The following is a 13,840-nucleotide window of genomic DNA, read 5'->3' as shown; positions in this document are numbered from 1 at the left end:
GCTATGTTTGACTTGTAGTGTTTTGTATTGCTGTACATTGCTTTTATGATGTTTATGGACCTTATTCACCCTCGTATTAATATGGTTATTAAAATTTAGTTTTTGATCCATTAAAATCCAATGGTCAACAATCAACGAAGGTCAAATTTAGTTTTTGATCAATTAAAATCCGAAGGACAAAAAATGAATCCACTTCTTACACAAGAAAGACACAAATATCAAATCTAACATTGATAGGCCTTAGTCTTGAAGAATCGCATAAGTTTACGTTTCCAAACTATTCCCAAAACTATTTAGGTCATCACGTAGGAAATGAGACTCATCTGAGCCATCAAATGAAAAGTAAATCTTTTCATCATCCGCATACCGTAAAATCCTAGAAAAAAAGGTAATCTATAAGCAATAGAAAGAGAATTGGTCCCAAATGACTACCCTGAGGCATACCAGATGTACCACTGAAACACCTCGAATATGACTCCCCAAAGGATAGATTTTGAATACGACAATCCAGATACACATAAAAATATCACTTTAAATATCGCTTTAAATTATAAAGTTAATTGAATTGAAGCTGAATTAAAAAAATGATACAATTATTTTTTTTTTTTTTTTCAAAATAAAAACACAAAGTCAGTTACGAAAGTGATTGAAAATAGTTTTATTTAATTAAAAATTAATTGATACAATAATTTTTTAATGAAACTTAGAACACAAAGTTAGTTGATAAAATGAGTGAACATTTTCTTGGTTTTTATTAAACAATTAATTGTTCCAATTAATTTAATAAATAATTAAATAAATTGTTTATGTTGACTTCAAAATCAACATCCATTGAATCAATTAAATAAAAAAATAATTGTTTCTTCATTAAAATTGTGTTTGATTGATACTATCGTTTTCGTCATTGAGGACATTTCATTTAAAAAATTTATTGAATCAAATAATTTCGTGATTTAATTCATATTTTTTATGTACCCAGCAAAAAATCTCATTACCCGGTAAGCTTGTACACACGCATGTCCTAGGAGGAAAGTACTTCTCCCCAGGCATATCTTCGGCCATGAAATAAGTAGTGCTTTTAAAGCATATAATCACATAATATGTAATCACTTATTCGTAGATATACCAAAAATTGCAAATCTCGAAAATATTGACTTCTCTAGCCGATTACAATGGATCAAAATATGGCGAGTAATGCTGTAATATGAACACTACTTGAATAGAAACGAATATTGCAGAAATAAACAAAAATGTAACAAGTCATTTAAATAAGATTACACGCAAATTAATTTCACATTTAAAATAGGAATAAAAGTGGGTTGTTTAAGGGAGTTTGATTCGTGTTATACTTTATAATAAACCTAATAGACCACATTAGGTTCGAAATCTACTAAAGGTGGATTTTATTGTCATTACAAGTTAGTCATTATAAATCATCGCAATGTAATGCAATGTGTAATGACAGCTTTACTCCTGGTAATGTCAATTGTAATGAGATATGGTTACATAGTTTTCGTTGGGTATGATTAAATACAGTTAATAGGTGAAATAAATGATCAATCTAAACCTATTCAACTTCTGCCATAAAAACTTATGATAAAGTCTTACTTGACAAACAAAGTTTTATTGAAAATGCGATCAAGTGAATGGAGAAATATCAAAAAGGGGAACATAAAAATTATTTAATCAACCAAGGCTCTTAATAGAATTTAGTACAATTCAGGGAAATTGGCTTAAAACTAACTTTTAACATATACCGGCGCATAACCTTTTGATAAAAATTATGTTTAATTTTCAGCCCTACAAAGAACATTCAATCTTTATTTTGCAAAGTTTAAAGTGCATTTTTTAACAATTTTGAAAATTCTATATTTATGATTGACAAAATTCAATTTTCCAAATTTTGAAAAAAAAAAAACGATTTTTTGATGGAATAATTGATAATTTTTCTAATAATTTTGCCTGTTGGGTTGGGTCAAACGAATTTTACAGCTGCTACTTCTGTGCTACTATTGCATAGTGAATTTCATTTCAATAAACAAAAACAATTTTTTGGAAATCGCCTTAATATCGACAATAATGGATAATATTGGTGTTCCGATTATTGATTATGGAACTTGCCGAGCTTGTCTCAAATCTGAGGGAAAATCAATACCACTTTTGGAATTTGCCACCAATTCTTGTCCAAAGAAAACCTATGCTCAATTACTAAAAGAACATGCCCAGTTAGATGTAAGAACAAAATTTATAGTGATTTGTACATGGTCAAGGATTTTGTCCTCTTTTTATCTACATTTTTATAGCTTTCCAATGAATATGAGTGGAAAATGCCACAAACCCTTTGTTCTGTATGTTGCGATAAACTGAGAAGTATTCATACCTTCATAGGACAGACACATGAATGCAACAAAAAACTATTAAAAATGGTCCAGATGCCTCAGCAGGAATGTTTAGAAGAAGTCCCAATAGATTTGCCATTGGAGGAGGCAAAATGTTGGCTTGACTCAAGAGATGGAAACAACAAAACTGATGATACGTATTTGGACTTTTGTAATTCTATCACAAAATCTTCCATTAAGGCAAACGATAATACAGGGAAATTGGATGAAACTGTAATAGATTCGGACGATACGTAAGTACATATATCTGCCGTTTACAGATTTTTTGTTATAACCATTAACCAGCTCTTTAATTGCAAATTCTTACTAAATTTCACAGCGTTATATTTCCAACACATACAGATAAATTTACAACTAATACCTCTTCTAATACACAAACACCCTGTCCGATTTGTTCAAAACCTTTGAAAAAAGCATACTTTCTAAAACATTTAAGAAAAATGCATAACGTCCAAAACCCAAGTCAATATTTAAAACTTCAACAAAGCAAATCTGTATCGACAGATGAAAATGATTTAAAGAAAGTTTTCAAATGTGATCAATGTAATTATACGGCTAAAAGTAAAGCTGGCCTAAATTATCACAATCGTACAAAACATACCACTGAGGAGGATAGATTTAAATGCAAATTTTGCTCGTATACATCTTTGAAAAAATTGGAGCTGGTGGATCATATTAAAAGTGAACATAAAACAGATATTAGAGCTCTTAAACGGAAAGAAGACAAAGGAAGAAATGATGGGTGAGAGAATTAAATTTTTCTTTTACAAAATGGGATGTTAAAACAAATTTGTGTTTTATTTCTAGCAATATGACAGAATCAGAAGGCGATACAGAATTGAATGAACAAAATTGGACGCCTGAAGTCAGCAATGACGATGATGACTTTATAAAAGAAATGATAAATGTAGATAGAAAACTTTTGAAAGCTAAATATGTAGATGGTGAGCGGTATAATTCGTTGCCAAGAAAATGCGATGAATGTGGTAAAGTTTACAAAGATTTCTCTTCGTTGTATGCTCACAAACGTTTTGTACATATTAGCGAAGAGATGTACAGTGTTTGTGTACATTGTGGCAAGAAGTATAAACGCAATAAAGATCTTCGAAATCATATCTCACAGGTTCATACTATGGAAAAGGATGTAATGGATTCGGAAGTATCCACTGTTGCGGTTACAGGTAAACGTTACGTATGTCCCGAGTGTGATTACGCTACTACAACTAGTACCCATCTGAAACTTCACATAAGACGTCACCATACTGGCGAAAAACCCTATGTATGTGAAGTTTGTGGTAACTCATTTCTTACATCCTATGACTTGAAGAAGCATTTTTATTTGCACACGGGCGAAAAACCATATAAATGTTCTATATGTCCGAAATCTTTTCGAGTTAGTTCAAAACTGACTAAGCACAGAAGGGTTCATAGCGGTGATCGTCCATTTAAATGTGCCATATGTGGAAAAGGGTTTACCCAAGAATATAATCTGTCAGTGCATAAACGAACCCACACAAAAGAACGTAAGATAAATAGTCTTCCAATGAAGTAACATAATAAATGTATTGAAAAGAAGCAAAAATTAATTTTTACATACTATTGGAAGGACTATTTTTTGGTGATGGTGTCGAGGAACCGGAAAGACATGAATCTAATATAAGCTTAGTACAGAGTATCGAACAATCTGGACATCAGATTGCGAAAACCTTCAACAACTCCTTTTAAACAGTATGCCAGAGAGTAAAACCAATCGACCGTATAAGGTGGTAAGTAATATAAGGAAGGAAATTATTCACAAAGCTCTTTAGCATATCCACCAAGTCATATCCACCAGAGCTCTTGTGTTGCAATAACCGCTATATTGATTTTCTTGTTTTTTGAGCGCTCATAGAAAAGTCAGAAAAACAGCAGCAATGGTGAATGTTGGCTTATTGTAGCAAAAAGCGGTGAATGGGTGTGACAAGTTTTGGTGTCTATTCAAAAGACCTGGAACTTACTACCGCACACAGATATTACCTAATCATTGTACGTTTTTTCATAACCGAACAAAGCGAGGTGACAAACTGTCAATTAGCAAATTTGTTTGCTGTGTCTAAAAACAAATTTCTTTGAGTGTAGTTATTACGGAAAAAAACAATACCCCATAGTTAGATACAAATGGTCTTTGTGGGTATTTAATCGTGCGAGAGCAAATTTCGAAACTTTTTATCTATACCGAAAAAATATTACCAAAATATTTCCAAAAAGTTTTAATTAAACTATGAAAAATAATTTAGTTTGGAAAATTCTTAAGAATTTTTACTTTTTTAATTAAAGTATGAATTTAATTAAATAAAAAATATTTCAAATTAAAACAAGTAAGTAGAGTCTAAATTCGGGCGGTGTTGACTATATTACCACTATGTACACCAAAATTTGTGTTACCATCTCCTTCAAATTTGTTTGCAGTTATTATGAAGGTTTATATTCTCATATTCAAATATTTATATCTTAACCGATTTGAAGATATGTGGTCAATTGTAGGTTATAATATATTATTTCGCCAAGTCGGGCGAAATGTCCACAAGTCTGAGCCTTATTTAAAACTCAACCATTCTGTGGAAAGTCTGGCATTACAGTGTGTAGGATATGATTACGATATGGAGAAATGATCACAGAATTTTGTGTAAAATGTGGGTATTTTGGCCATATTTGTATAAAGCGGTAGAACAACTATATTGAGGATTGAGGATTTATTTAAATCTGTACCAAATTAGATCACACTTGACACACTTAAATAGTGTATTAAATATATTCTCTGTGGAAACTATCAAGTCAATTGGAGGAAAATCCCATTAAAAATGGTATTAAAATATGAAATATTCTACCATATTTCTCTAACAACTCTGGCATACATATATATGGGAGCTGTATCTAAATCTGAACCGATTTTGACCAAATTTGATGTGCATAGTTAGAATAATAATTCTGCAATCTCAGCAAAATTTCACGTAATTGGGAGTATAACTTTGGCCTACGTGGTCATATGAGTGTAAATCGGGTGAAAGATATATATGGGAGCTATATCTAAACCAGAACCGATTTCAACCAGATTTGACACAATTAACGATACTATTAAACGTACCCCTCGTGCAAAATTTAAAGCAAATCAGGGCAGATTGAGACTGATTCATTTGCCTACTCTTAGGAGCCGACGGACGATGTTGGGCTCCATGATTATGTATAGGCTAGTTTGTGGGGATATTCCATGCTCTGAATTGATATCTAGGATTAGGATAAAGGTTCCTTTTAGGGCATCTAGGAATTACCAGTTTCTTTCCATTGATTTTTAACGTTCGAATTATGCTTCTGTGGGGCCTATTCGTAGGATGTGCAATTATTTTAATTCAATTTATCATCTAGTTGACAATAACTCAAGTATATAAATGGTGAAGTCCAGAATTTTAGCATATTTGGATAACTAATACATTTGTTTTATTGAATAACCTAATATTTGGTCTTGTGTTGTAATATATCCGGCTAATGAGTGCTTCTCTGTAGCTGGTTAAATCCCTCTGCCTCCACCCCGCCATGGTCCGGATCATGGTGTGTACGCTGTCCCTACGTCATGGGGACGAGGCCCTCACGGTCGGAAGGGGCAGGAAAGTGGGCGATGGGACCGTTCGAAAAAAAGTCTAGCTTTTGAGGTCATATAAGAGCAAATCGGACGAAAGATATATATGGGAGCTATATCTAAATCAGAAACGATTTCAACCAAATTTTACACAATTAACCATACTATTAAACGGAACTCTTGTGCAAAATTTAAAGCAAATCAGGGCAAAACTCTGGCTGTTGAGGTCATATAAGCGCAAATCGGACGAAAGATAATGTGGGAGCTATATCTAAATCTGAACCGATTTGGCTGATATTTTGCATATTTTACGAGAGCATTTGGCTGTGCTAAATTTTAAGAAAATACGTTGATAAATACGGTAATTGTGACCAGATCGGTGATAAATATATATGGCAGCTATGTTATATCTAAATCTGAACCGATAGCGATTGTCTTTGAGCCAAACTAAAACACTTAGCCAAATTTGAGAACGATCGGACTTAAACTGCGAGCTGTACTTTGCACACAAAAATATACAGACAGACGGGCGGACAGACAGACGGACATGGCTAAATCGACTCAGAATTTAATTCTAAGACGATCGGTATACTAAACGATGGGTTAAGAAAGTGCTCTATCATATGAACTCTTATAAAATAGCAAGAAAATAAAAACATGAAATAATTTTAAATAAATAATACTATACAACAATAATTGAATACCTTTCAGTTTAAAAAAATTATTGAGTTTTGATGGCAAAAATAAATTAAATTTTTAGTTAAATCAATTAAGAAACTTAATAAAGGTGCAGAAGACTTTAATTGATACTATCAATTTTATTAAAAAGTAAAAATTAATTTCGTGATTGAATCATGATTGAATCTGTTTATGTTATGGGAATATTCCTAATGCATTACTCATCAAATGTCGAAAAATTGCGTACACCAACAGTCGGCCATGGTAAAATGTTGAAATAGTGTAAAAAGTCAACTTTTGCAAAAGTCGAGAGCCGATATATTCAAATTTTAAAAATCAATTAAGCCTAAAGGTTCGAGTTTAGCCTCTAAAATTGCCATTTTTCACGATTACTTTTCTCTAATAATCCAATATAAATAGTATAAACTGTGTGAAAAGTTCCTTTGGCATATTCCCCATCAAGTTTTAATAAAATTTGCATCAAAGAGATATAATTTTATGCTGTTTTTACAAATTTATTTCCGATTTTAGTGGCTAAACTCGAGCTTAATACCCTCCTTAAAGCCGACATTTCCATATGTCGAAATTCTATTTTTCGCAAATTTCGAAAACAAATCTAAAAAGTCCAAACAGCTGATTTTTTGTTATAAATTATTTTCTGTTGTACAAATTACGTCACTAAATTATTAAATACCATTTTATTTGTAGTACAGAAGAAAAACATTTCCATTATTTAAAAAAAAATTCACTAAAACGAAAAGTTGCTTTTTTGTACATGGATAAAACGCCGAGTTGGCAACCCTACTTGCCGTTTTAGGATTGGCAAAATAGTTTTTGTGCACAGGAAGGAAGTAAATACACCGAAAAAGAGAATATTAAAACAAATTGTTTCTTCAAACATGACCCGTATTTGCCGCACTTGTTTTGATCCAGGAGAAAAATTGATTGAGTTGGAAGATATTGTCTGCGATTCTAAGAGTTTCTTAGATTTACTGAAAGATATAGCAAACTTGCAGGTTGGTTGTGTCTTTTGTCTGTCCTATGAAAACTAAGTTTAATATATATGTCCAGGCAAACAAAGATATGCTAGTCTTTTCATAAATATTAAACATTTCTAATGGATTGCCCCCTTTTAGATTTCAATAAATGATCCATTACCGAAAACAATATGCACAAATTGTTCCACCAGCCTTAAAAATGCCTATGACTTTATAACACGGGCCCATGAAGTGAATGAGAAATACCTAAAACTTTTCGTAAGTGATGGCGGTGGTGGTGATCCCCTCGAAGGAAATAATCCACTTTCTGATTGTTTGGAAGAGTCTGCCATAGATATGCCAGTTGATCAATATTTGGGCGATATCAAATTGGAAGTTGTAGGAGATCAATATGGAGGAATGCTCTTATTGGATAAAGAGACAACCGTAGCTGGAGACCAAGACCCAGCAAAGGACACAACAGATATTGGTAAAGTATAAAACATCATTGGAAATTCTAAAGGCCGCAATATTATCCTTACGAGTTTTTTTTTATGAAAATTGAATGCATTTGAATGCATTCAATCGTAATAATGTGATCCGATGAGTACTTAGACTCATCGCAAAATATATCGGGTTGTGATTTGATTCTTAATAATTAGGGGTCTCGCATGTTTTCGGTATCTGCAGACCTACAAATTGAGAAAAATCGGTCTGTGTTTCGATTCTTCTTCTTCTGAAGGAAAAGCCCACAGCGAATTCAAAAAAGGTTTCAATATTATGCATGATTACACTTCTCCTTCGATTGTGTATGGTGGACTCTTCTCCTTCAACAAAAATTGTTACTACTGAGAATAACTCCAAGATATCGTATGAAAACTGTCGACAATAAGCACTTCGGTCAAAAAGAAAAATCGTGAGAAGATTTTAGAACAGTATTTGACAATATTTAATCTTGTTGTTACATACCACAGACTAAGGAACATTCAAAACAATGGACTGCCCTCGAGGTTTTCTGGGATCCACATCGACAACGGGGAGGAGGGACAAACAATCATAGGTCTGTACGGCTTTCTGGAAATCACAATTTATGAGCCACATTATTATTCCGGATTAAGTCTGTACCAAATTAATGACCGCTTAGCCGCGATCAAATCGATCCAAAAGGGCTACATATTGATGCCCCTAATTTCGACCCATGCCTATTATTTTCATTTCCAAACTGAAAAAAGTTGCTCGTTTCGGTCATCCATATCAGTCAAAGAAGGATTTCAAAAGATGACTCCTGTTTATCTTTCAGACGGCTTAAAAATTTTAGAGCATCGATTGGCCCAGTGTATCGAAAAATAAATAGCCACTTTCCGAAATGATTCTTTTTGTAGGCCACGTACTTATCGGGTCACCCTATAATTAATGTATGCAAGTTTTATCTCTAGTGGATACTTGCATATAATTTAATAGTATTATACGTATTTCAATAAATTTATTTTAATTATTTTCTATTTAAGGAAGTGACAATGATGAAGTTCCTCTTATCGTTCGCCTTAAAAAGTCTAAAAATGCAAAATTACTGCAAGAAAGTTATTCCAAAGAGAATTTTAGGCGAGATGACGGAAACAAGTGAGTTATGAATTATTTTATATGTCATAATTTGTTTTTAGTAAAATAAATCTTATTCTAGTTTTATGGATATTAGTGGAGATTATGCTAACGAAGAAGACTATGATGATGATGGTGGCGGTGTATACAATCAGTTTTCATCTGATGACTCTTATCAACCAACAAAGAAAATAAAGACTGAATCTGATGGGTATAATATGAAAGAACTTTTTTTTTTTAAATGGTTTATTTTATTGATTTTGATCTTCTAGGAATAAACCCTTAAAAAGGCGCAGAGTGCGACGAAAACTTCCCGAATATTATGAGAAAATCAAAGAACTTGGAGATAGATATGGTTGTTTCATGTGTGATAAAACATTTTCCCAGCGAAAAGATTGTGGCCGGCACATAGCTTCAATACATTTAAAAGAAAGTATATTCCTTTGTGAATACTGTCCTGAATATTTTAATCGAAAGGATAAAGTTCATCATCACATGAAGCGGGAGCATCCGGAAAAACCAAGGTATGTGCGGTCATATTCAGCACTGTTTCCTACAGATACGAAACAGTACAGTATATTAACAAATATTATTTACAAGCTCTTGTTATGCAGTTGAAGGGAAAAAGTGTTCTTTTCATGAATTGAGTTTTGCCAAAAACATTCAATTTTTCTTTAAAATTTTGTTTCCACCTTGTTTAAGTAAATATTTAAACAATATCAGTTCTAAATCCACGAACATTAAACAATATCAGTTCTAAACCCAATGCCTGTTTCAAAAAAAAAAAAAAATTGGCCATTATATGTTAAATTCAGTACTACACTAAAGTTATATACCCCAGAGTACGCTTTCGCCTTACAAACAGAATGCTTGTCTGCTTCTTTATTATACGCCTTGTGGAAGCGGCTACAACTACTTCAGATTAGGTTTAGTACCTGTGAAATATGGTATTAGTTCTAGGCATCAACCATATTTATATCGATCAATTTAGAATTACCTCCTGAGACCGTCAGACTTATCCCATTTTCAAGAGATAGAATTTTTTTCGGTACAAATATAAAAGCTATTGAATTTTAAAAATTAAGTATTTTGCAACAAAGGTCTTTATGTCTGAGGCTAATCAGTATCATATCCCTCGTAAACTCATGAAGAAAACCAATATCGGCATTTTCTAAATACTGCATCGATCAATAATGTAAGCAGAGTATTGTTTTTATAGGTCTTATCAATCAGTCCGATTTATATCACTGTGTGTACATTTCCACATGATTAACCACAGAGGTTTTAGTGCCCAAATTCCGGTGTCAGCCATCATCACATCAGTGTACAGTGATCAAAAAACGGCATTTAATCGTATTTTTCTCTGCTTCTCTGTCTACTACGTTCTTAACCCTGGACAGTCATCCTTCGTCATCTTTAAAATAGGTACACGTAGTCTCTTTTTAATATGGGAATGCTTAAAATAAATAGTTCATATTCTCCTGGGCTGGCTAAACCTCTCAATGTCATAGATTTCTTTGCTTCCATCTTTCTTATTTTGCAACTTGATTGTAATGGTTTGCTTGAAATGCAGCTCTTAAGTATTTATCTGACAAATCTGTCAGATCTGGAAATAACGTCAGATAATCATCCTTATACCTGAAGTCGCCCTCGCTACTAATTGGTATTCCGTTCGTCGATATATTCTGCTATCGAATAAAATCGGTATTCCTGGTGTCGCTTTTTGTCTCTTCAACAATTACAAAAAAATTGGGGAAAAATCAGTATATATAGCAGTTATGGTCATCACATCATATAAAAGAACACTGTACAATTAAAGCAAACGTGTTGATTTTCAATTCCATTTATTTTTAATGGAAACCCTTCAAGGCCAATGTATTTTATTTAGCACCAAACTTAGATAACAATTGTGTCCTTCACGAACTTTGAATGATCCTTGGACGCAATTTTTATAGTTTTGGAAGCTTTTACTGTCCTTGAATATATATCCATATTTTTTCCGCGTCAAAATAAATAATTTTCTTGATTTCCGACATAAAATAAAAATATTTTAAACCGAAAAAATTAAAATTAACTTTTTGCACATCAGCTGATTGTTTTCTAGTGATATCGGCCATTTATTACCGAGTATTGTAATTGGTGCAAAAAGTAATCGTCGTCGTCGCCACTTCACGGGAATACCAATTCAATGACTAGACGACTTAAAAGCGACAGACGACAAAAAGCGACGGCGAGAGAGAGAGGCCAAATTCAGGAATAAGGGTGAATAGAAAAATTAATAATGTATAATATAATAAATTCCTTAAACAGATTTTACCTATCATAGCCGCAAATATCTAGGCCTTCCTCCTTTAAATTAACCAGTAGTCCCTCTAGCCAATTTCTAATGTCCACCGAACTCTCCACAGGATTCATCGGCATCCTTAAATTCGTGCAATCTAAGATACTCACTAAAATCTGTCCTCTCTATTTTTATACAAATTCGATTAATTTTCAATATTCTTTTAAAATTTCTTTTGAACATATTAATTTTTTTACAGCTGTCAAAATGTCTACCCATCAAACGCAAGTGTAGACCATTTGTTGACTATGTCACCATAATAGTTGACAAAAGTGGTTACTTTGAGACACTAGACCCCAGTCTTCCTACAGGGTAACTGCCTATATTTGGCATTAAATTGTCAATTTCCAAATTTCCTACATGTTGATATATTATTGATTACACAAGGGAACAATGGTTCTTTTGATCAAGAACTGAAAATCGTTTATTTGCGACGCTGAATCCAAATCTGCACTTGGTTTTTTTTCTATCAGCTCGATTTTTCGAGATGTACCGTTATGTTCAAAATTAAGGCACTTCCGCTACATATATTGGCATAACTGGAAAACGCTAAATAAAAAAAAAACATATTAAATTAAAAACCGAAAATTCCAAATAATATTCTCTTTAAGCCGTCTTTACATTGTTTTTCAATTTTCCAAGTAGTTTTAGAGATATCGTTCAAGTTTTGAAAAATTGAAATTTAAAAAAAAAAAATTGTTCTTTAAAAGTTCCTAAAAAATAAAAAAAATCACTGTTTTGGTCCAGAAACAATTATTTAAATATATTTCGAATAAAATGATGGTGATTCGGATGGCAACTATGATAACAACCCAAGAAGTACTGCCTTGACAACATGTAATTGTGTCGACGCACTGGGATGATCTTGGTCTCCGCATAAAGGTGATCCAGGGGTGTACTGCGGAGACATCCTGTTGCAGTTCTAAGGGCAGCGTTCTGACAGGTCTGTATGTTATTCCACTCGCCCGTTTGAGGTGTCCACACTGCCGATGCATAGTTTACCACTGACTGGCCAATTGCCTTATATGTAGTCAACAAGGTTTCTTTGTCCGCACCCCAAGTGATGCCGGCAAGCGACTTGATGACCTTGTTTCTACCGCGGAGCTTATCACAAATTGCAGTGACATGGGCGGACGACTTAAAAACGCTGTCGAATGTGACCCCAGGAATCTTGGGGCAATTTGTGGTCGGAATTATTTCGCTGTCGACTCTGACATTCAACTGCCTACATACTTTCGCCGTCCATTTAGTGAATAGTGTGGCTGAGGTGTGGTGGGAGATATCCTCAAATTTCTTGCAGTGAAATAACTGGTAAGATCAGCGAGATAGACGTTCAATCGATCGCATGTGTCATCAACAATGGGCCCGGATGCCATGATTGTACAATCGTCCGCATATGATACAATCTCGACGCCGTCAGGGGGTGGCATCGAGGACAGGTAGAGATTAAACAATGCCGTAGATATGACCCCACCCTGGGGAACTCCCTGTTTAACTCTACGGGGGTTTGACTTCCTGTCCCAGAATTCCACATACGACTGGCGTCCGCACAGATAATTCAGAACCCAACGCTTGGTTCCTGCCGGTAGGGAAGTATTCTCGATGTCCTCGAATAGTGTGGCATGGTTGACCGTATCGAATGCCTTCGATAGGTCAAGCGCCACGAGGACCATCCTGTGACACGGCTTGGGCTGATTGAATCCCATATTGATGTGTGCTGAAAAGGCATGCAAGGCTGTCGTCGTGCTATGTACCTTACGAAATCCATGTTGATGGTGGGCAGCTGCAAAATTTTCCACAAGGCTGGAGAGGAGTAGTGCCTCAAGTGTCTTGGCTACTGGCAAGAGAAGGGATATCGGTCTGTACGATTCTTTGCTCGAGTCTTTGCATGGCTTCAGTAGTGGAATCACCCTACCCATTTTCCAGACATCGGGTATAATGAGTGAGTATTCCCAGATGCTTCAGCATTAACATTGAAATTCCGTCAGGCCCAGCGCCTATGATTGTTTCCCGCTGTTGATGATATTAGTAATTTCGGCTGCGGTGAATTGTGGAGTGTCGTCGGCTCGGAGACCACGTATGCGACGAGTGGCTCTCCTTTTCGCTCTATCACTCTCGGGATGCTCGAGAAATTGCCGGTCGCCAAAGGTGACTGCGATTCCATCATCCCTTGTGGTGGGGTTCGAGAGGGCTCTCGCTGTTGACCACAACAGTTGGTTCGTCCGTATTTTTT

General features: G+C 34.4%; 1 protein-coding gene across 1 annotated transcript in view; it reads left to right on the top strand.

Annotated features, from left to right (window-relative positions):
* The first annotated feature begins 1,982 nt into the window (after positions 1-1,982).
* LOC142224821 (uncharacterized) overlaps positions 1,983-13,840 on the top strand; it is a 57,501-nt gene continuing 45,643 nt past the window's right edge. The window contains exons 1-10 of the mRNA XM_075294606.1: positions 1,983-2,232; positions 2,304-2,632; positions 2,719-3,141; positions 3,207-3,947; positions 4,129-4,165; positions 7,452-7,706; positions 7,827-8,157; positions 9,176-9,287; positions 9,349-9,477; positions 9,539-9,790. Coding sequence (XP_075150721.1) covers positions 2,080-2,232; positions 2,304-2,632; positions 2,719-3,141; positions 3,207-3,947; positions 4,129-4,165; positions 7,452-7,706; positions 7,827-8,157; positions 9,176-9,287; positions 9,349-9,477; positions 9,539-9,790 — 2,762 coding nt within the window. The 5' untranslated portion in view covers positions 1,983-2,079. The remainder of the gene's footprint in view (positions 2,233-2,303; positions 2,633-2,718; positions 3,142-3,206; positions 3,948-4,128; positions 4,166-7,451; positions 7,707-7,826; positions 8,158-9,175; positions 9,288-9,348; positions 9,478-9,538; positions 9,791-13,840) is intronic.

This window comes from Haematobia irritans, chromosome 1 (genome assembly GCF_050003625.1).
Source record: "Haematobia irritans isolate KBUSLIRL chromosome 1, ASM5000362v1, whole genome shotgun sequence".
Lineage (NCBI taxonomy): Eukaryota > Metazoa > Arthropoda > Insecta > Diptera > Muscidae > Haematobia > Haematobia irritans.
Note: the sequence above shows the minus strand (reverse complement) of the source record. Positions and strands in the feature narration are given on the sequence as shown.